Source organism: Anabrus simplex, chromosome 3, assembly GCF_040414725.1.
Source record: "Anabrus simplex isolate iqAnaSimp1 chromosome 3, ASM4041472v1, whole genome shotgun sequence".
In the NCBI taxonomy this organism is placed as follows: Eukaryota; Metazoa; Arthropoda; class Insecta; order Orthoptera; family Tettigoniidae; genus Anabrus; species Anabrus simplex.
This window is the reverse complement of record NC_090267.1, coordinates 307,382,261-307,406,887: the sequence shown is the minus strand read 5'-3', so window position 1 is coordinate 307,406,887 and position 24,627 is coordinate 307,382,261. Positions and strand designations below refer to the sequence as shown.

At 37.2% G+C, this 24,627-nt stretch overlaps 1 protein-coding gene across 2 annotated transcripts in view; it reads right to left on the bottom strand.

Moving 5' to 3' along the window:
* Positions 1-791: 791 nt before the first annotated feature.
* LOC136866289 (octanoyl-[acyl-carrier-protein]:protein N-octanoyltransferase LIPT2, mitochondrial) overlaps positions 792-24,627 on the bottom strand; it is a 38,599-nt gene continuing 14,763 nt past the window's right edge. The window contains exons 4-7 of one of the 2 annotated variants that reach the window (XM_067143118.2): positions 22,878-22,963; positions 22,635-22,776; positions 15,882-15,983; positions 1,590-1,777 (exon numbers count right to left, since the gene is read on the bottom strand). In XM_067143118.2, the coding sequence (XP_066999219.2) occupies positions 1,724-1,777; positions 15,882-15,983; positions 22,635-22,776; positions 22,878-22,963 (384 nt within the window). In that variant the 3' untranslated portion in view covers positions 1,590-1,723. Of the gene's footprint in view, positions 1,778-15,881; positions 15,984-22,634; positions 22,777-22,877; positions 22,964-24,627 lie in introns of those variants that run through there. The other variant, XM_067143117.2, reaches the window with a different exon arrangement.

Below are 24,627 nucleotides of genomic sequence, written 5' to 3'. Positions count from 1 at the left end.
TATCCTAATAAATGCCTACCGTGCGCAAATAAAGGACTTAACGATATAAATAATATTTTTCTAGTAATCCTGAGATCGAGAACTTTAGATAGAGATACATAGGGTTTAGTATTGCGGTTTACTCACAATATTGTGTTACACGTTCAAATTTTATATATATAGATTAGGAAAATGAGTTGAGAAAAATTGCTGGGAAAAAGTCACTGTAGGTAAATTTGTCCTTGAGACAAACATACACTGGAAAATAATAATTTTGGAAGGGAAAAAAAAAAAAATTGACAAAACTGTCCAGGAATGGTACAGTGTTGGTAAAACACTCTGAAATCAGTCAGTTATTTACTGTATTTTCACTATTTTACAGGAAGAAAATACTTACAATAAGACTTGAGAAAATGCATGAGAAAATCATTTCCCTCACTCCTCCAATTTCACTGGGTATAAGATATGAAAATGAATCTACCACAATTCATGGCTAAGTCAAAATTGTGATAGAATCTTGAGAGGAACTTTCCTTCATTGGATTTAATATACGAAAAATTTATATTTACATCATAATTCAGAATCAAATTCATATGCTGAAATGAATTGAGTAAATTTAATCCCTTCAGAAAGGTACGAAACACATTACTTAATACCTGTTTCATGTTTTGTTGAAAGAAAACTGCTTCCTCTGTCACACCTAAATCTGTCCTAAAATCCAATCAACACTGTTTCGTAAAAAATGCCATTGTATGAAAAAACTTTCAGCAAAAAGAAAAAAATTACAGCAGATTAAAGAATAGAAAGGAAACTTTTTTTACAAATCAAGCTCATTTAATTTTCGATAAAACATTCAAAACAAAATCAACAACAAATCAATAACTCGCTGGTACTACGTACATACGACTAAGAGAAAAACAGCACACAGACACCAGAAAAGCAGCTGCGGATCCAAAAACATACAGTATTAAATAAATAATATTTCTACAAAACTTATTTCAAACTAGCTTAATTCATTACTACTTGTCTTAAAAGATCATCCCTCTCATGCTTTGGAAAATTGCACACACTACAGTTAAATATTTTACTGAAACAAAATAAGAATACAGGTACAACTTCTTCAATTGTAACTGTTCTTTGGAGCTGTTCTGATAGAGATGTAACACCTTTACCTTCAATTCCACAGGGCACTATGTGTGAAAACCAGTTCAAGTCAGTTTCACAATTTAAAGCTAAGCCATGTGTTGTAATAAATCTACTGCCATGTATACCAATAGCACATATTTTCTTATCTCCTACCCAGACACCAGTGTATGGAGAGGTTTCTGCCCTGAGATTGTATTCCTTGCACACAGCAATGACAGTCTGTTCTATCTGACTGACATACCAACGTATACTGGGTTTAAAATGCTTCAAGTCTAAAATAGGATAAACTACTAACTGACCAGGTCCATGGTAAGTGATGAGCCCCCCACGATTTGTTCTGTAAAACTCTGCTCCAAGTCCTCTTAGTTTAGCTTCATCCTCACATGAATAGCTCTTATCTCTAATGCCAACAGTGTAAACAGGCTCATGCTCAACCATGATCAGAGTATCCTTGGCAATATTTTTATCTGCTTCACAATGAACTAGATGCTTGTTTGCTAGGGCTTGCTGCAGTCGCAATGCTGGTCCATAATTAAGTCGACCGGCTTGCAGAACTTTGACCAAGCGACCCATTCTGGCGATTCCTTTTAATACTCCATCAACTTTCTCCTGCCATCCTCAACTGCAATCGCTGATAAAGAACCAGAGATGCCTGAAATAAAGAAAATATACAATGCATCTCAAAAATACTTTTCATAAGTCAATAATTAATTGCATAAAACAGAGTGAAAATTCCTGTTCTACTCCTGCCATAAGCAGTCAAAATGGATTAATGTTTATTTTCAATTTTAAAAAGAGTTCAAAGTCAAATATACAACATGCCGGTAGTCAACTTGCATAATAGCACAATGAACATGCACATAACATTAAAAGATACAAGTTACTTCTGATTACCATCAACATTCCAGAAGCAATAACACAATCTCAGAATGTGCACAACAACTAATATGCCTTTCATATAGCAGTAATCTATCTCGTATCTGTTGTAACTATTTTGATGATTACTAATAATTAAAATCATGAATAAAAATATATAAATAAAATTACTCAAAAACTTAATAAAATTAATAAGCATAATTAACCGAAATGTCCGTAGTATGGGCGCCAGAGTTCACCAGAATGGATCCCTCGAATTTAGATAAGAGCATGATAAACTGCATATCCCAGGGCGCGTACATAATGCTGCATACTGGTACATCTGCTGCAGGCCTTACCTAACCTCCTGAAAACGACTAATTAGGTAGGAACTGCACCTACGTTCATCAATAACACTGATTTTAAAATAGCTAACTATATTCTTAACAAATTCCATGCATGAGCACCTCATCAACATACAACATTATACATATAATACACACATAAAATATTGCTGGAAGACTCCATATTTACAACAACAACAATAATGAAGATCGTGGGAAAACGAAAGTGAGAACTAAGCTACCATTTGTAGACAGTCCGATGAACAATGTACATGTATGAAGATAAATACCCTTCATTGTCTCTATATCAATTCGACTTATCGATTCTCCTAATCGGCAGTTATCACATCACACAGATACTGTACCTTGTACTACTGTGTTCACATATTTTAACACTTGTTGTAAAGATATATACACACGTCTGTCGATCCTCAACATATATTATGGAAAGTCTGAGATAGCTTTCACCAACATATAATGCTAGGCCGCCACAAGTCCTACAATATTTAATGCGCAAGCACTCTCCACAGTCACTTTCCACGAACATAACAAGACTACGCTCCACGAACGTTTGAAGTCCAGTCCATTGCAGCCGTGTCACTCCAGTACCGTGTATCAGCACCATTTCCTTCCCGTACAGTGCGTCAGTTGTAGTTCTCTTATACAGTGTCACTGGTTGTAGTTATCTTCCTTCTCGTTCCTTTACCATCAACCTGGTTGCCGCCGTATGATCAACCTTTATAGACATCAACATCCCCCTCCTCTCAGATGATACGTCTGGATTGGTGCTTGCCAGCCAATCATGAGTGAACCTCTTGTCAAGACCTTGCTCCCAAGAGATAAACAAACTCTGGGGTTTGCCTCAGATAAGTCAACGAACTTCCCTAATACAACAACAAGCTCATCTCATCAGGCTGGGATATATACATGACTCATTGAATATCCCGACACAAGTACATCACAACAAACACTGGGGTATCCACATGACTCAACCAAATTACCAGAGTTATTAAAGCAATATTTTCCCACTTGTGCAAAAACAAATTACTCATACCTACATATGTGGATATCTTCCAGCTTACCAATATAAATGACAAAATATACAAATGAAATAATGATGATAATAATAATAATAATAATAATAATAATAAATCGAATACTGACAATAATATCTCTAACTTCTACATATAATTCGGGGGTGTGATATATGTACTATCACACTGTCTAATTGTGCCAGGGCTAAGGTTTTAACAGGGACAGTAATAATTGTACAGGGTTTGAAATGAAAAGGCCTACAACATTTCAGAAAATTGTATTTTCATATTTTAATAATTTATTTCTTTTGATAACTGTTGAAAATTAAATCGGTGACTTGTGCACACTTTGACGACCCAATACGACATGACATACGCTTATTCTCTGGCACAAAAGATATATAAAAATGGATGTGTATGTCCCACATCTCCTAACTACAGGAGCAATTTCAACCAAACTTAGTAGATGTATGACTTACTGTTTGGAAAAATTACTGTGGGGGTAAGACACCCCTAGCAATCATAGCAACAGGGGTGGAAAGAGGATGAGATAAAAAATATTTTTTGCTATTTGTTTTACGTCGCACCGACACAGATAGGTCTTATGGCGACGATGGTATAGGAAAGGTCTAGGAAGTGGAAGGAAGGGATGTGGCCTTAATTAAGGTTCAGCCCCGGCATTATAAAAAATAATAGAAAAAGACCAATGTTAATGAAGAATTCATAGTTTATGGGGTTGCTGAGATGAATAGGACTTAAAAGACATTCGGAATGTCACAAGTTCAGACCCCATCACCATGGAGGTGAGAAGGGGTGAATAATAAAATGTCCAAAATGACAGATTACAGATGTATGTGTGTATGTTCCAGTATAACAGAAGTAAACTTAAAAGGTCCACATTTCCCATACAAAATATGTTATCCTGATTACAACATTTTTCTTGGTACTAGTTTCGATGCTGATATGAGTCATCTTCAACCAATCTTGGGAAAAAGACATTTATACATATGTATATACATTTAAAATACACAACTCATTATAACATTACACTTGAAGACACAGCAAAAATAGAACAAGTTACGGCTAAAATGAAACGTAAAACTTTTTTGTAATCATGAGTTAAAATCCTAATAGTCACTATTCAAGCAACACTCTGAACACTTTAAAAAGGTCATGTTATGCTTTTGCGTTCAAGTTAAAACCTTGAGAGTCCTGGGTTCGACCCTGAGTGTCCAACACATTTTTTCATTAGATGAAAAATTCTGCCATTTTTGACAAGTATGCGGTGGTTGAATTATGTAAGAAATTCCTCTGTAAAGGATGAAAATCAATCTTGAAAACTTGTGAACAGTCACTTGCATGCAGATAATCGAGACTGACAAGTCTTATGAGATGAAATTCTTAAATTTAAATGTTCCAGTATAGCTCTCAACTAAACATGGTACACATTTGACTTGCTGTCTGGAAAAATTACTGTTGGGGCTCTACACTTCCACCCATGGGGGGAGGGGTTGAAATTTAAACATTTCTAAAACAACTGATACTAGTGTCGAACCCATAGTTTTCGGGGTTGCTGAGAAGAACTGTGACACTGGATACCGTTTAAGTCTTAGTTCAGCCCCAGAAGAATGGAAGTTGAGAAGGGGTAGGAAAATGTCCAAACTGACCGCAATTAAGGTAAACCACCCCTCTAGCACCCCTATGATGTTGAAGAGAGGGCAACATGCTTGGGGCTGAAGGAGACACAATTTCACAGAGTTTATAATGATTAGAAAAACCAACTTCCTGGGAAATACCAATCAGATAATGAGACACTCAGAAGCTTAGATAATGCCACTGCCTGATTTCATAATGCTTCTTCCTGTCCAATTGCACATACATTCTGATTAGTTAACTTAGGTAAATGCTGTTGAAAGATATGTGAAATAAGTGCAAAAATTTCTATAGGCTGGTGGATCTTTACTCCCTGATCTATTTAAAAATAAGAGTAAATTTAAAAAAAAATCTTTCCATACTAAATTTTGATAGCTATATTAGATTATCTTTGTATTTGGTATGTCTTGGAACTCTCGTTATCCCAAACTTGACGTACTTTATCATTTCAAATCCTTGTATTCCTGGAAAAATACCATTTGATATTGAGAGATATTTTATTTTGATAAAATCAGTGCATCAATAATTTAATTCAATATTAATACTTCAGTATATTGGAACGTCCCTACTTAGTACGTGTGTCAGGTGGCATAGATAGGCGAGGCACAGATCCTAACATCACAAGTTTGATTCTCGTCCAGAACATACTATTTCTACTATTCTACTATTTCTAGATTTCTAGATCCTAATGGGTGGGTAGGTGATAGGGATCTGCGCTCAGATTGCCTTCACTTAAACCGCAGTGGTACGTATAAGTTAGGAAATTTGTTTGGAAAGGTAATAGGGAGGTACATTCAGGGAAACGGGGTAGCCTAGGGAGCGGTGATAAGGGAACGGTGAACTGGAAATCAAGTAGGGATGACATAAAAATGTTCATGTTGAACTGTAGAAGTATTGTAAAAAAAAAAAAAAGGAATAGAATTAAGTAATTTAATAGATATATATTTACCAGATATTGTAACAGGGCTTGAATCATGGCTAAGAAATGATATAATGGATGCAGAAATTTTCTCACGGAACTGGAGTGTGTATCGTAAAGATAGGATAGGAATGGTAGGAGGGCGAGTGTTCATTCTGGTGAAAGAAGAATTTGTAAGCTATGAAAAAGTTAAACATGAGAAACATGAAATTCTAGGTGTAAGGCTCATTTCTAAAGATAACAGGCAACTTGATGTCTCTGGAGTGTACAGACCAGGAAAGGGTAGCACTGACACGGATTCAGAATTATTTGATAAGATAATCAGCTATGTGGGAAATGACATGGAAAGGAATGTGATTGTAGCGGGAGATCTGAATTTACCAAATGTCAATTGGGAAGGAAATGCGAACGACAGGAAGCATGACCAACAAATGGCAAATAAGCTAATATGGGAAGGACAGTTGATTCGGAACCAACTAGAGGAGAAAATATCCTGGACATGGCGCTGATAAAACCAGATGAGCTCTATAGAGAAACCGAAGTAATAGATGGTATTAGTGCTCAGGAAGCTGTTTTTGTCATAGTTAAAAATAGAAGTGATAAAAAGAAAGGTTTTAAAAGTAGGAATATTAGGCAGTACCATATGGCTGATAAAGCAGGCATGAGGCAGTTTTTAAAAAAGTAATTATTATCGGTGGAAAACGGTAAATAAGAATGTAAACAGACTCTGGGATGGGTTTAAAGATATTTTTGAGGAATTGTGAAAACAGGTTTGTACCTTTAAAGGTGGTAAGGAATGGTAAAGACAAACCTTATTATAATAGATAAATAAAGAGACTAAGAAGGAAGTGCAGACTGGAAAGAAATAGAGTTAGAAATGGCTGTGGAAGTAAGGAGAAATTGAAGGAACATACTAAGAGACTGAATCTAGCAAAGAACGCAGCTAAGGATAACATGATGGCAAGCATTATTGGCAGTCATACAAATTTTAGTGAAAAATGGAAGGGTATGTATAGGTACTTTAAGGCAGAAACAGGTTCCAAGAAAGACATTCCAGGAATAATTAATGAACAAGGAGAATTTGTCTGTGAGGATCTTCAAAAGGATATTCAGTCAGCAGTATGTAAAGATTGTTGGTTACAAGGATAATGTCCAGATAGAGGAGGCAACTAATGCTAAAGAAGTATTCAAAATTTACGTATGACAACAATGACATTTACAGTAAGCTACAAAAGTTGAAAACTAGAAAAGTGACTGGAATTGATAAGGTTTTGGGGGAAATACTAAAGACAATGGGTTGGGATATACTGAAGTACTTATTTGATTATTGCTTGGTTGAAGGAGCTATACTAAATGAATGGAGAGTTGCTATAGTAGCCCCTGTGTATAAAGGAAAGGGTGATAGACATAAAGCTGAACATTACAGGCCAGTCAGTTTAGCATGCATTGCATGTAAGCTCTGGGAAGGCATTCTTTCTGATTATATTAGACATGTTTGCAAAATTAATAACTGGTTCGATAGAAGGCAGTTCAATTTTAGGAAAGATTATTCCAATGAAGCTCAACTTGTAGGATTCCGGCAAGATATAGCAGATATCCTGGATTCAGAAGGTCAAATGGACTGTATGGCGTTTGATAGGGTGGATTATGGGAAACTACTGCCAAAAATGAGTGCAATTGGACTAGACAAAAGAGTGACTGAATGGGTTGCTATATTTCTAGAAAATAGATCTCAGGGAATTAGAGTAGGCGAAGCTTTACACCTGACTCTGTAATAATTAAAAGGGGAATTCCTCAAGGCAGTATTATTGGACCTTTATGACTTCACATATATATAACTGATATGAGTAAAGGAGTGGAATCAGAGGTAAGGCTTTTTTGCAGATGATGATATTCTGTACAAAGTAATAAGTTACAAGATTGTGAGCAACTGCAACGTGACCTTGATAATGTTGTGAGATGGACAGTAGGCAATGGTATGATGATAAACGGGGTTAAAAGTCAGGTTGTAAGTTTTACAAATAGGAAAAGTCCTCTCAGTTTTAATTACTGCACTGATGGGGTGAAAGTTCCTTTTGGAGATCATTGTAAGTATCTGGGTATTATTATTTATTTATTTATTTATTTATTTATTTATTTATTTATTTATTTACATAGTCTACGCCCACATTGGAGCACTTAAATCAAACCCAAATACATTTACGTTAACAAAGAATAAGGAAAGATCTTCATTGGGGTAATCACATAAATGGGATTGTAAATAAATGAGGGTGTTTAGGGGTTGTAGTAAGGATGTAAAGGAGAGGGCATGTAAGTCTCTGGTAAGACCTCAACTAGAGTATGGTTCCAGGGTATGGGACCCTCATCAGGATTACTTGATTCAAGAACTGGAAAAAATCCAAAGAAAAGCAGCTCGATTTGTTCTGGGTGATTTCCGACAAAAGAGTAGCATTACGAAAATGTTGCAAAGTTTGGGCTGGGAAAACTTGGCAGAAAGGAGACGAGCTGCTCGACTAAGTGGTATGTCCCGAGCTGTCAGCGGAGAAATGGGGTGGAATTACATTAGTAGACGAACAAGTATGAGTAGTGTCTTTAAAAGTAGGAAAGATCACAATATGAAGGTAATGTTGGAATTCAAGAGGACAAATTTGTGCTATTTGCTTTACGTCGCACCGACACAGATATGTCTTATGACGACGATGGGATATGAAAGGCCTAGGAAGTGGAAGGAAGCGGCCGTGGCCTTAATTAAGGTACAGTCTGGTGTGAAAATTGGAAACCACGGAAATCCATCTTCAGGAATGCCGACAGTGGGGCTCGAACCTACTATCTCCTGATTACTGGATACTGGCCGCACTTAAGCAACTGCAGCTATCGAGCTCAGTAGAGGACAAATTGGGGCAAATATTCATTTTTAGGAAGGGGAGTTAGGGATTGGAATAACTTACCAAGGGAGATGCTCAATAAATTTCCAATGTCATTGAAATCATTTAAGAAAAGGCTAGGAAAACAATGGATAGGGAATCTGCCACCTGGGCGACTGCCCTAAATGCAGATCAGTATTGATAGATGATTGATTGATTGATTGATACTTTTCTATTTGTGCATTTTAAAGACGTTTTGCCTTTCACCTCATAGATGTTGCTAGTTAAATTGCTTATAGTTCATCAATCTTAGCCATTCCGTTCTTTTGTATTTGTTATGAAACATTAACATTTCTTGTCCATTCTTGCAATGTCCATGAGAATATCATGATGCATTTTTACTATCCACATTGATGTCCTTTCATGTCGGAATGTGGCATTTCTACTGTGTTTACAACTGTCATTCCTACAATGGTCGAGTTCACCTTTATCGGATGGACGGAGTATTAGTAAGGTCCGAGCCCATGCCAGCAAGAGTTTTCTTTCCTAGCAACAGTATAAACTACACCGTCACACTTATACTTTCGTAGAAATTAGAGATTTTGAAAGAACAACTTCGAATAAGGATTGGATTATTCCATACAAAATGGGGAATGCAATGATAGTAAATGATTTATGAAACAATAGTTACAATTTATTAATACGTCCAATTAATCTCTTATTATACTATGTTACCTTTGAATTTGTACACAATGTACACAATATTGCATGTAAGAAAACCTACAAAATGACATGAAAACCTCCCTGAGTCATGCATTAGATATGGAGCAATAGTATTGCTTGACATGGCAATTTATGTTCTAAGGTCAGGCAAGGTCAGTAATGGGAAACTAATGAGCTAACGCAATGCCACAGGAAACAACAGGCCATGCTGAGGTGAAGACTCTACAAGGAAGTAACGAGTTTTGTTCTTATTGCTTTATATCACATTACACTTCTTGAGGCACAAAAACAACATTCAAATGAATGAATGATTTCATAAAGAAGAAGGTGAAAACATGGGCCTTAAAAGGTACTTTTGGTGTGGTACATTTTGAAGCCAGGATACATGCCAAGTGCTACACCACATTCCCCACAATGGAAATTCGATCTTCATGCCTTTCCCTTCTTTGCACCTGCGAGATGATCCCTTGTGAGACCAATGTTTATAACTTTTCACTTCAAGGCGAAAGAGATGTACAATGCTGGTAACTGGTCTGCCAAGATTAGTTGATGGTAGTTCTGGGTTCATGTCTTGAGCATTATGTATTAGATTTCTAAGAAGTAGTTCAAGAAACTCCTTGTGAGACAGCTTTTCTTCACACAGCGTGTAAATGATGAAGGCGTTCAAAATAACTATGTTCAGCAGATGGAAAAATAGTTTCTTTGTCCACTTCTATGTTCGGTGGGAAATATCGTAACCATTGGCCATACGATCACTCTTGTCACAATAACCCATATGTGCACTGTAGCTCTTAATTATTGCAGGCTTCCGTGTAAATAAGACTGTCATCCATAAAGTGACCGGATGGTTGTGGGGGGGGTGTATGTATGTTAGCAAATACACTTCCCTCTTATCTTTCCAGCTTATTGCGTACAGTTTCCCTTCACTTTGCTAATAATATCTCCCTTCTCTCGCATGTCCAGCCATGTTCACCGCTTCTAAGGAACTACTTTATTTATAGCAGAAAAAGCAGCTGCCAAATTCTTCTGTACGTTTTCATAAGCCATAATTCACAGCATTGCTCATTGTAGCGACTCATACATTAGTAATAAAACAAGTGGATCATTTTCATAAGCCAGACTAGTCTTTTTGGCGGGGTTTGGATACGGTTGAAATTTCGACTGCTCGTCCTTTTCAATGGGTAATTCTCTGGCTGATATTTCAACCGCTTGTCCGATAAAGGTTACGTTCCCAAGCTTTATTAGAAACATGCTCAAGAAGCAAAGAGGCATTCTACACGTCACCCAAGCTCTCCTGGCAACATTAGAGGAGAAACAAAAAAAATAAAAGGAATGTGTAGAACAACCTATAATCCCCGACAATTATATCAAGTTACCAGTTACCAAGTTGGAAATTAAATAATGTTAATTAAAAACATTAATGAAAAACTACTTTGCAGGCTTACCCCTCATACGTTGGTTAAGTTGGACTTGAAGCATTTGTTCTTGTTGCCATTAGCATGGCACAGTCCCAACGAGTAAACCTCTATGGCTACATAAGGGTTGAAGTCTTCCATGAGTAGTTCATTTAAACCTGCCATTGGGACTTGGCCAAAACAAGTATTAGAAGTGAGCACATTCCTTTTTTTAAGTGACTGTAGATGTATGGTTAACAATGTCTACTGGATGGTGCTTCCGTATCCTAGACCATTATTTAGGAAAGAGAAAAAAACACAGAAAAGTGATTTGAAGCAATACCGTAAGTAGCAGCGAGATGACGTTTTCTCTATGCTTGCCAATGACCCACCAACCTGCCTCAAGAAGTACTCCTACTAAAAATATAGGAGAAATAAAACCAAGACTATGTTAAGTATGCTAAATGCGACCATGTGCATCATGTCTGGCCACAGGGCTGCCACATTTGGTGAAAATCATTGTTCACTAATAAAAGTTCTGTCCATTCTTGAACATGGAATGCGCTGCTGTAGGTCACTTTTTAGCAGCGCCCAACCCAATCTAACCCTCCAAGCCATTATGCCGAGTAAAGCAGGAGGGTGCAGGGCAAGCTTAATGCACCAACACTGACAAGTCTCGTTTAGTGTATAGTGATGTCATTGAAGCTGTGCCATGATGGATTTCTAGCCTACCTTTCACGTTAGGGGTATGGAAGCTTTACAGGCAGCCCTCGAAAATTGTTAGTATTTCTCACTCGCCAGAAGTCTGCGGGGGATGAGGAATGATTTTATTTAGCATTCAACATAAACTGAAATGTACTGCATTGTTACATTATTTATTAAGTCTATTTACATTTTTTTGGCCCAGTTATCAAGTTGGAAATTAAATAATGTTGATTAGAAACATTAATGAAAAATTATTTGATGCATTTTTTCTTGTTGCCACTGGCATGGCACAGTCCCAACGAGGAAACCATTTGTCTATAGCTACATCAGGGTTGAAGTCTTCTAAGGGTGGTCCATTTATTGCCAGCTGCACGCCATCTTCCAGTGTAGTTATATAGAGGGAAAGTCTCAGCTTACTTTTTATCATGGTAACGACACTGAATCCTTGTTCACAAGATACTGTTGTTACTACAATAAAGCAGCTCTGTAGAACACTTTCTTCAGCTCAACAAAGAGCTAAAGAAACCCGTGCAGAATTTTTAAGAGTTTGCCTAATTTATTTGAAGATATTTGTCCTCCTTTAAACATAATTTTTAGATGAAGGCATTATGATAGCAAAAATTCCTCAATTATATCACCAGCAATAAAAAAGAATGTGCTAAAATGAAGACTCTCCTCATTACCATATGCTCTTAGGCAGGTACAAAAAAATCCAAAACATGGCACATGGTGCCCACTTCATTCTCAACTGTACCAAGGAGGCACTTCAAGTAGCGAACTGTGCTTGTGATCACCTTATTAGGGATTTACTTGTATTTTTTGTCTGTGGTGTCAGAAAGGAATCCTTTCTCACTGGATCCTTCAGAGGAAATAAATAATTATAATTTCCATAGTTACAAACATTAAAGTCTGTACCTGTACTAGCTCTTTCGACTGTAAAACCTTACAGAGTGGCTGTAGTTTCTCATACAAAAATGAATGAAAATATGTTATTACAAACTTGTATGATGAAAATTTTCAGATAGCCTTTTGCTCTGCTGCATCCACTACTACGCCTTCACTAACTTTTCCAATTAGTTATATCCTGAAGATGGACAACAAGAGGTATGTTGCAAAGCTTTCTAAAAGCCAGATAATCTACACAGCTACCATACATTATGAATGTCTGAGTTTTACTACCTTCAGCCTGTGGTTATTTTAAGCTCATGAAGGTGTTTTGGTGATTTTTTGTCAAATGTGAGTAACTTCTTCAGAATTATCAAGCTTTTCCAGATAAGGAGTGGAATTAGTAACATCAAGGATGGTCAAATATAGGTGATGTGCAGTGCAGTGAATGTTAATTAAATGCATAGCTGCTTCTTTCAAGTGTACTGCAAAACCAGGTTTAGAGTCAATTATAGACAATGTCCCATCAGTTCCCACATTAACCATGAACTCTTCTCCAATTAAGTCCACGAGCCCAGTAACAGCCATGAAATACACCTCAGCTCTACCGCTCATGAGAGGCACAAAGCCTAAAAAGGTTTCCCCTTATCCTGCCCATTTACACAGAATAAGCACAAACAACCACCACATGTTCTTCATCACTTTGGTCAGGGAAACCATCAATCAGGATACTTTTTTTTTTTTTGCTATTGGCTTTATGTCACACTGACACAGATAGGTCTTATGACAATGGGATAGAAAAGGCCTAGGATTTAGAAGGAAGCGGCCGTGGCCTTAAATAAGGTACAGCCCCAGCATTTGCCTGGTGTGGAATAGGGAGACCACAGAAAACCATCTTTTTAGGGCTGCTGACAGTGGGATTTGAACCCACTATCTCCCAGATGCAAGCTCTCAGCCGCACGCCTCTAACCGCACGCCCAACTCGCCCGATGTACCAAGATACTAAAACATGGAGCATTTTTCAGTATTTTTCCACATCCTCTTGAGCAATGAAATGAACTAATAGTTTGCAACTTTTATTTTACATATGGTTTTGTTTTTATATTCATTGTAAAGGCAACTTGCTTAGGGAAGCCAGTAAATGGTTTCTCATTAATGCCTATGCATATAGGCCTATTGAAATATTGATGACTATTTCTTAATACAGTACACATAACAAGTGGAGCATTTCCTGGTTCTGACTGCTTAAAACTGCATTAAATTGTCCAAATACACTTGGCCTTTGTAATGAAATGCTAGTTTCCTTTCTCAAAGAACCAGAAAATCCCACAACCCATTTTGAGCCCCTATTTTGCGGGCGTTCATCGCATGTAGTGCATTTTGCATGATCAGAATCATAAGCTAACCAGAGGAAGACATCCAGCCACACACTTTGTAATGTTTGTTTCCCACACAAACAATGAGCAGACATAATTCCACTGAAATAGACATTTTCTATTTTAGGCATTTCAGTTTCTGTATTATGCCTAGCAATAGACGTTGCACTCTATATTTTAATAGGCATCGTCATTGCTTGTAAAAGTACTTGTTTTAAAAAAGTAATTTACTTTACCGTTTCATTATGAACCACACAACACACTATCAAATCACTCAATCATAATCAAACGAGATGAAAAGCTACCTTAGGATGTTAGTATTCTATAGTATGGAGAGCTGTTTCAAAAAAGTCCATGGACTGATGACCCAAACATTACACACGAATAACTATACTCACTTGAACATAACCTTATTAACTGAGAATACTCATGTATGTAACTCATACTTGAAACAATAAATCACACGTTTAACACAGGAGAACTCAATAATAATCAACAGACAAACTTTCAAAGGACAAAACAAGTGCTGAGAGAGAGCAGAGAGAGGAAAGCTCAGGTTCATGCACGGGCCTGGCCACAGGATTGCTCTGTAGGTGTGTTAAAGGTCACTTTCAAGACAGACAATTCTATTATTAGAACGTAACCAACACTTATACCCTACCTGTTCCTGTACTTTGTGTTTACTATAATTTCTGTTGAATGTAGTATCGCCAGTAAAAACCCACTCAATACACCACTGCCTAGTGGTGAGTGCAATTTTCAAGGGTTGTGAAATACTTAATGACTTAATAAATTCTATTATGTTAAGCAGTAGCGGCGATTAGGGGGGAGGGGCGGGGGGAGTCCCCCCCCCCCCACACACACACTTTCTGGAGAAAACATTACATTTTTATTCCTTTTTAGACAGTTGAAACTAGGAATTGTAGGAATTTAGGAAAAGCCATTTGTACAAGCAATGTGTTCTTATAAGCTAATTCTTTAATTATTAGTGGAAATACGCATAAAATGTCGTTCATCATCACTAACCGATTTGTACAGGGCCACAGCAAGTAGTGGAGACTTTGTATGTGCTGTCAGAAAGGGTAGCAGTGGTATAATTTTTGCCAAGATCATGGACACTGAGGTACCGTATGATTCACAGACTTGCCACATGAATTCATCTGTCTGACAGTCTCCTTAGTGCATGTTAGTTTCGTAGTGTGTAGACAAATACTCAATGATTTTTAATTGTATAATCACACCATACTTCTAATTGTAATACATGAGTATATTGTTTCTTTGGTGAAAGTTTTATTCTATGGTCTAGTATTGAATCAAAATCTCAAATATTATTACCGCACTTAAGTTGGTAAACCTTTACCTCTCTATGGAAATCCGCCCAGAAAACATCAAAAGTTACCACTTTCTAACTTTTATTTTTTCTAGTTTTATGCATATACCCCCTGCCGCCCATAAATAACCCTCTAAAACAGGTACTTTTTGTTGTCTGTACTTTTTTGCCCCCCCCCCCACTTTTAATTCCCAATCGCTGCTACTGCTATTAAAAACACGTCTTTAACACCATATCCCAATGTTTATCAAAACCTAACCTCACTTTTAACACGTCTTTAACACCATATCCCAATGTTTATCAAAACCTAACCTCACTTTTAACAGGTCTAACCTAACCTGTGTAACTTGCATGTAAGTATCTCCAACAACTGGAAGTAATACTAGGTTGCCTGTTAGTCTGAACGTATCTCAAATGTAAATTTCAAAACAGTCATGACCAGATCAGAGGTTATCAACCATTATGTTACTTACTACAGACCTTGTTAGGGGTGATAAACTTAATTTTCAGTAACTTACTCCACAAAACGTAAAATATAACTTTCAAGAGTACTTTCTTAGGTTAATACATTTCAGAAATGTAAAAGTCAGACATGACAAGTAGGCTATAATTTATCCAAAAAATAATAAATGACTTACCAGCTTCATGCTTCACACACACACAAAAATACTTACATAAGCATCTGTGGCAGCATATATCTGCTGCTCCTCAGATAAAGGTTGAATATTCCAGTTGCTCTTTCTCACACCATCATCTTTATCCAGTCTCATTTTCAGCTTTACAAAAAAAGAAAGAGAAAGATTACATAGCAGGTAACAAGCAGTCCAAGTTCCATACTAGACTGCACCAAAAGATGAAGACAAGATAGATCAATACAAATTAGGACAGGACTTGAGAGCAAGACTGAAATACATGTCAGCCATTTTGTTCCAATCTAAGATATTTTTTTTTTAACAAATCACTTCAAATAAATGCAGGAGTAAACAGTACAGAAAAAAAGAAAGGAAAAAAAAACAAACTGCTTGAAGTGTTATTTAAGTGGATGGAATGAAATTCAATAAGTAACAGTCTCAAAGAAGCAGATAATATGACAGACTAGGGGTTATTTCCTCCAAATGAGTTTAAACTAGGTTTATTTGAATCTAGTTTAAGTTTGAGTTTACTTTTTTTTAGTACAATTTGCTTTACATCGCATCGACAAAGACAGGTCTTATGGTGACTACAGGATAGGAAAAGCCAAGGAGTGGGAAGGAAGCAGCCATGGCCTTAATTAAGGTACAGCCCCAGCATTTGCCTGGTGAGAAAATAGGAAACCACAGAAAACCATCTTTAGGGCTGCCGACAGTGGGGTTCAAACCCCACTACCTCCCAGATGCAAGCTCACAGCTGCACACCCCTAATGGCATGGTCAACTCGACCGTTTGGAGTTTAAACAAACATCCATTTTCACCAGATTGGTTCAAAATTCGTATAGAGTTTAAACTTAGTTCAAAATTAAACTTTCAATGTTGCAGGTTTAAACTGCTGTTTATATTAAAACTTCTTGACAGCATATTAACGTATCTGTGATTTTCCTAGTAAAAGGGTTAGTTCTTACTACCAGTACTACAGTATTTACTTAAATACAAAAGAGACTAAAATTAGAATGTAGTATTAGCAATTGAAAAGTGGAAGAATTTATTGAAGGTTTTGGTTACATAGGAAATGATTTTGATGTGCAAGCAAGATTAAGAAGACCTATTCCAACAAAAGTTTATTTTTGGAAAATCAGAGGCAAGAGCTTTTTTAATGGATTTATAATTCACAAGCGAACAGCAAGGATTGTCTTGCATCAAAGAAGGATTCAATTAAAATGCCAACTGCACGAAATAATGCTATTTCGCCAGAAGCAATGATTCTGGTTGCTTTAAGATATTATGCTGCAGGCATTTTTCTCATTAACATCGGAGACCACAGGCCTTAAATTGCTTTCTCGAACCAAACTATGTGATTGAAGAGCTAAATATACATAAACAGCATCCTTATAATATTACATAAAATACTGTTGGTGTCATGAATACAACACGGCTGCAATTGTTAAAGTGTCTGGTCTATATTGTCCAAAACCATGATTAGTCAGCTCGAATCCCATTGGTCAAAAGTATTTTTACCACCGTCTGAACCAATCAGCTCGCAACCCCCCCCCCCCCACCTCCTACTATCATATTACATCATTCATTTCATCTCATCTCCCCTCATATGGTTGATGCCAGGAAGGCCATATGGTCGTAAGGAGTCCAGCTTCAAGAACAAATCCATCAGCAAAACTATAGACGTCCAGATCACATGCACATCCTGCTTGGAACATCATCTTCTTGCGCTGGCAACAGAGCTTTACTATGTTTAAATAAGCATCAAGATCGGAGAGCTTTACGGAATCTCTCAAGAATATGTGCCTTTACCTACTTTACTCCTCATCTTGCCTTGTACGCCTCATTTTGATATCACCATCCGTTGCAGTTTCCCCGTAACCGCATAACCTTTGATAGTGCTATTTGGGGATACAACCAGCCTCTGGGCTGATGATCTAACAGACAGATGAAGCACAAAATAAACTCTGCATGGAAAATATAACAAACATTCTTGTGATTTGCAGCACCAAAATTTACCGAAATATTTATAAGTCCTGACTGTAATCACGCTCAGATACCTAAGCTGATACTTAACAACTCTCCAACCTATTCTATGCATACAGTTCTACATAACATGAATTATGTTGTGTTATAAACGAGGCTAGAATCAAATACATCTCCGAGGTTTGCGAGATTGATCCCGGCCGAGGGTGATGGATTTTAATAGGAGATAGATCCTGAGCATGCTTGGAATTTGTCAACTTGAAATTCACATAAATGTTGATTTTCTGAATATTGCTAAATGACTTAGATTTTTATATTTTAACTGCCCCATGTGCCCTGTAAGATAATGCAGACATCAAAAAACATGTGTTAGGCCCACAGTACTTGTTTATGGTAAAGCATGTTAGCGAGAAATATAAAAGAAAAATGCTTTCCAAGAAATTGTAGACAACAATGGGTAAAATGATACCAACACCTCGCACAGATATAAATGCTTTATTTATCAGTAAAATTAACATCCCATTGAAGTTTTTCTTTATTCACTATGTACGATTACATTAATTCTCTACAAACAGCTGATATTAAAACAAAAATGTCAAGTCACTGAATTACTTGGCTCTGATTGGCCAACTCCAATAGACCATGCCTTCAACTATAGTATTCTTTCAGTGCAGACTTGGGCTTTTTAAGAGACATTACAGTTTAAACAGGCAGGCTGTCGTTTAAACTCAACGAGTGTCAGAAATTGATGGAGAAAATGGACACAGGTTTTACTACAGTTAAACCCATTTAATTTAAACCAGGTTCAATTGAAGTTCGAGAAAACTGCCCTTAAGATCTTTTTACTATTCTGCACAGCTCTATAAAATGGATGAATATGAACCACGAAAGCTCATTCTTCTTTTCCTTCCTTTAATTTTGTCGATCTTTCAGAATGAATCAGATGAATATACTTCACGATAACATTTTATATCAGCACTCCCTCTGAGATCAAAGGTGGTTTCTTGCGTGCTACTGCAGACACTCCATTTCCTGAACTAGGCCTCTGTGATATTTTCCTCCTTCTAAAAGGGAAGGAACAGCTGTATGGATGTTGATTTTCACTTGGTTGTTTAACATTTACTGCATATTTGGACACTGTGAATCAACGTTGAAGAAACTGTAGCAGTACGTATTTTTCAAGTGGATTGTCTGAATGGACAAATATATATGTGTATTAGCTAATGTACACATGCTTCACTACGGAATTCTAAGTAAAATACTATACACATTGTAAGATTTTATTAGATTGCATTGCTCTTAGCATTATCCGTGAAACACCACGGGTCGCCATAATTCGTTTCTCATGTAAAAATCCAGTTTGGGGAGTTTTCATTACATCGGCAGTCCCATTTTCCACTACAATGTCACAGTCAAGTTTGGGAGTTCATATAATAATGACAGACCCCGTTCTCTACTAACAGTCACAATTGATTTGGGGAGTTTTCATTACAAAGATCTAGTTCCAGCCACATTTGAGTTGGAGTGTTTTCATTAAAATGGCAAGCATCCACGCCTACTGCCAGTCACACTCAACTTTGGAACTTCTCATTATAATGACAGTCCCCCTTGCCTACTCCCAGTCACAATCAATTTGGGGAGCATTCATTGCAAAGGCAAACCCCTTCTCCTACTTCCAATAACATTCAAGTTGGAGAGTTTTCATTAAAATGGCAGGCCCCCATTTCCAACGGCCAGGCACAATCAAGTTTGGGAGTTTTAGTTATAATAGCAGACCACATTGCCTACTACCAGTCACACTCTACTTTGAAAGTTCTCATTATAATGGCAGGGTCTCTTGCCAACAGCCAGTCACAACTGCATTGCATAGTTATTATAAAGCAGACCCCCTTACCTATTGCTGTTCAAATTACGCTGGCCAAGGTGGTTGTTGTTGTTGTTGTTGTTGTTGTTGTTGTTGAAGTTTTGACTTGGGAGTTTTCATTATAATGGCAGAACCCCTTGCCTACTGACACACACACACACACACACCTATTTTGGAAGGTCTCATTATAATGGCAGGGACACTTGCCTACAACCAGTCTGTAAGCACCATGAAATTCTCTCACTGAATAATATCTTCTATCAGTGAATTTAGCACAGCGCTTTTTCCCCCTTTATTTTTCACTGGATGATGGAGCTCTTGAACTGCTTTTCAAGTCAGGGGGGAATTTAGATCATCAGGCACAAAAGAAAGACACTTGTTTTTAGAAAGAGGATGATAATCAGTGAACGGAAATTCATTGTCTGTTTTGTCACTAACAGTACGCTGGACAAAAATACTTGCAGGGCTAATTACATTAGGTGATGTAAGGACAGGGCTAGCGATAGTGGGTGGTGGTTAATGAGGAGGGACGTACTGACGTATGAATGGCCCAAAAATGTGACATCTTGGGACCAGAAACTTAAAACTTAATATGGCCCTTCCCTTAACATGTCAATCAATCAATCAATCAATCAATCAATCAATCAATCAATCAAGATCTGCATTTAGGGCAGTCGCCCAGGTGGCAGATTCCCCATCTGTTCTTTTCCTAGCCTTTTCCTAAATGATTTCAAAGAAATTGGAAATTTATTGAACATCTCCCTTGGTAAGTTATTCCAATCCTTAACTCCCCTTCCTATAAATGAATATTTGCCCCAGTTTGTCCTCTTGAATTCCAACTTTATCTTCATATTGTGATCTTTCCTACTTTTAACCACCACTCAAACTTATTTGTCTACTAATGTCATTCCACGCCATCTCTCCGCTGACAGCTCGGAACATACCACTTAGTCGAGCAGCTCGTCTTCTTTCTCCCAATTCTTCCCAGCCCAAACTTTGCAACATTTCTGTAACGTACTCTTTTGTCGGAAATCACCCAGAACAAATCGAGCTGCTTTCCTTTGGCTTTTTTCCAGTTCTTGAATCAGGTCTCATACACTGGAACCATAGGCTGTATTATTACATTCCCTTCATGATATACCACCAGATGATAAGGGTATATTTCACCAGCAGCCACAATTTCACAGTGTGTGGTGTATGAGATGGAAAAGGACATATAAGCCTGATACTTAACCAAGGTTCTGTATATGTATCCTCACGCCATCATAGTAAACACTGTTGCCAGTTGTTGCAAATGTGCTGTACAACACGAACCCGTGCCCGAGGCGCCAGTGAGTCAGTGCTGTACATTAAGACAGGGAATAGAAAAATCAGGACATGACTCCCTCTGTAGGTACAACATGGTGAGGTAGCATTACATCACCACTAGCAATGAGCTCCATGCCTCACAAATCCTCTTAATTCTATTTTGGAAACGAAAAGGAAAATAGAGTCAGCTGTGAGGAACAGGAACTACAGCATACAGGAGCTGTAGATAAAGAGAAAGGAAAACCTGGTAAAACAAGTAAAGTGTTGTGACCAAAATGAGTCTTAAAAGGTGGAAAGTATTAAGAATAAAAGAAAAAAGAAGAGAAGATGTGTACTGTGAGCTTCTCTCACAGAACGTCTTGCAATCTTTTTACATGTCTTACACAATCTGCCCAAAAGGAAGTTGTAATGCTGATCACCTCATTTGTGAGTCTGTCAGCATGTGCTCTCCAGCATTTTTGATTAGAGTTGTGGAGTGTGGTGCCAATATCTGATAAACTGTTGGGTGTTTGGGCCCGTAGGGACATACCAAGATTTCTTCCTCACGTCATAAGATTTAAAATGAGCTTTGTCTTGTCCTTGTACGACAAATTCTATTTTTGCCTATGTTAATCCATGCTATTTTAGTGGAGGCCCTATGTCTAGGACAGAAGTTGAATTTTGAAAAATCCTTTCTTAGTACACCTCCAGGCCAAAAGAAGAACCTATGTTCCTAATTTCAGCTTTCTAGGTCTTTTGGATCTGGAGATATAGTGATCAGCAAGTGGTATTTGGCTTTTATATATATCTGCGCGATAGTTCTTAATTTTTGATATAGAATAAGTCTATATTTTCGAAACCGTATCGTGAGCTGGTGAGCATTACAAAACCAAGAAACTTTTAAAATAATTTCTAGACACCATGTACAATGATAGTGTTCAATTATCTCATTGTAGAGAGGAAGGATCAATGTAGAGAATACCAAGAGTGAAATCTTGTGTGACAACATCAGGTGATACAGTAACACAGACATCTTAAGATACTAAAATCACCGTACTACGCAGTTAACAATTAGTGTAGCCTACAAGTAACTTATATGGCAAAATAAAATCAAACCATGAATATTTGGTATAAAGAATTTCTTTATTCAGCAAAATATCATGTCTATGGATAATAAATGGCTTCAAAATTGTTGAAAATGCATTCAAGAGGATAGTGGATAGCCAGAATTCCAAAGAGTACAAATCACCAACATCGAGCATCAAAAGTCTTATCAGGAGCGACTCAAAGTTAAGGCAGCTGAGTGTCATGAGGAGGGTTTCACTCTATTGGAGCCCTAGCTGACCACGTCTTCTCCAGAGTTGGAAAATTATTTGGAACTAATGGTCTTGAAGATAATATGTTAATCACTTTAGAATTAAGAAATGTCAAAAAACAAAACATAAAACCTTCTAACCCAGATACTTTATTTTGACAATACTTTGCATGCGTATGTATTCTGCATAAAAATTTGCAGCCATGACCGTGACGTAGCCCCTCTTATGGTTTTTGTTTTGGAACGGCTAAAATTTAGGTGTTGAGCAGATGGATGGATACACTAATACAGTAAAAACACCATTTTATGGTGTACTGTATGGCAGAAGAAATTAAAAAGAACTTACCAAATTTAAAACTAAGCCCTCCATACTCCATTTCTGTGCACAATTCAATGCAGCATTGGCAAGCACACCAAGATCCACCACCTTCGTATCAATTATGGGTTTTACAGTAATAGAAAAGTCACGACTTAATTTCCACAGGTCACTGCAAAGTAAGTTAGACGGTTACAGTACATTTTCTAATAATCCAATAAAATTCAAATTATCATGACATTAACTTCCCTTTATCTCCTTTACTATCTGTACCTTGCGATATTGATGCCAACTAATTTTGTGCTGGGATGCTGAAGTAGATGGATTAGTGATAAAGGTAAATTCTTAATACCACTAACCTAAAAAAAGAATGAAATAAAACAAGTCAAAACATCATAATGTTCACACCAAGATGCTTCCATGTCACAAGAAATTTCAATTAAGTCAAACTAATGACATTACAAGAGGAATTCTCAAAACTCGCCCCGTCAATAAGCGAGAATGTCCACATAAAAATTTGCAGGCATGACTGCGACACAGCCCCTTCAAGTTATTTTTGCAAACAGCTAAAATTCAGGCACGTTCCATGAATAGTGATATAATGGCATTGTGCAGTATGAGTACACTAATATGGTATAAACAGATACATAAATATTCATAATATAAGTCCTATTTGGTGCACAATTCGATGTCTATTCCACCTCACCGCACCACAAGATACACAAACTCATTTGTTATTTCTTCGGCATGGCAATGGAATGCACTACCCGTCTCTGTAAGAGGAGCCTCACCTGTTAGTTTTAGGCAACTTTGTCACCGCTACCTACTAAGTAATGCTATGGAAATATTGTAGATTTAGCCTTCCTCAAACTATAGACTTTATATAATCCCACTGTTATTACCAAGGATAATAGAAATTAGCTAATCATGTCATAATTGTGTAAATAATCATCTTCATCATCATCATCATCATCATCATCATCATCCTATTTTTTCCTTTTAATCATAATATTGTATTGTTTAGTACCGTAGTTACAAGATGTTTCAATTGTAAGTGTACTTATTTCAATTTTGCAAATGTAAAAACTGTATTTTCTGGTTAGATGGAAGAGAGGGCCTAATGGCCTTAATCTTGCCAGACAAAATAAATCTACTGTATTGTATTGTATTATATATCTCTGATAAGTGTTATTACGATCGCCGAATCTACTCTACATATTCCTACCTTGTTTACTGCTGCTTGCTTCTACTTCCTTCTCTCCGCACCATGCCCCTCACTCACCCGTCGTCTACTTGACTGATTACGTAATCTTCGCTGCACTTCGCTGTGCCTGTGCACTGTGTAACCACGTGACATTATGTTTCTAGAACTCACTGGTTTGTAGCCTGCGTTCTTTTTCTGGAATCTTCCTTTCTACTATATATTGCTCTCTCCGCCTTTCCACCGTTGAGTTGGGCTTCGTGGCGGAGTGGTGGACCACACACTAAAACAGTGCTTATTGTAATCGTGTCAATTTCATCTGGACTCTATCTACAGTGACTCGGTGAGCAAGACTTATAATATTTATCTGCATTTGGACTCAAAACCTTCATTTGGGCTATTGCCTGCTATAATACTTTTTTCTGTCGAGTGGTTATGCTTCCCTTTAAAAACTCATAACTTAGACTGCTTCTATTCACGCACTGCGCTACGGACGACTGTAAAATATCTTCAGATGTCATCCTAGATCTATGCTATTACTAAACTTCAGCAATACCCGGTGAAGAAAATCCTTTCCCCGTCCTAATACTCATCCTACTTCTTTCCCCCTCCCTTTCATGCTTTTTCTCTTTCAGGGTTCTGTTTCGATGTATATTGTACACTTCCAATTTATTCAACAGGCTTTCCTTTTATGTACCATTGGATAATTAATGGTAAATGTGGCACACCGTTTGGATTTTTCTTCTACTTGCAATTATTTATCTTGTTGTTAAATTATGGTTGTTAAATATATATTCTTATTGTTATTTTGGTGATCTTCTA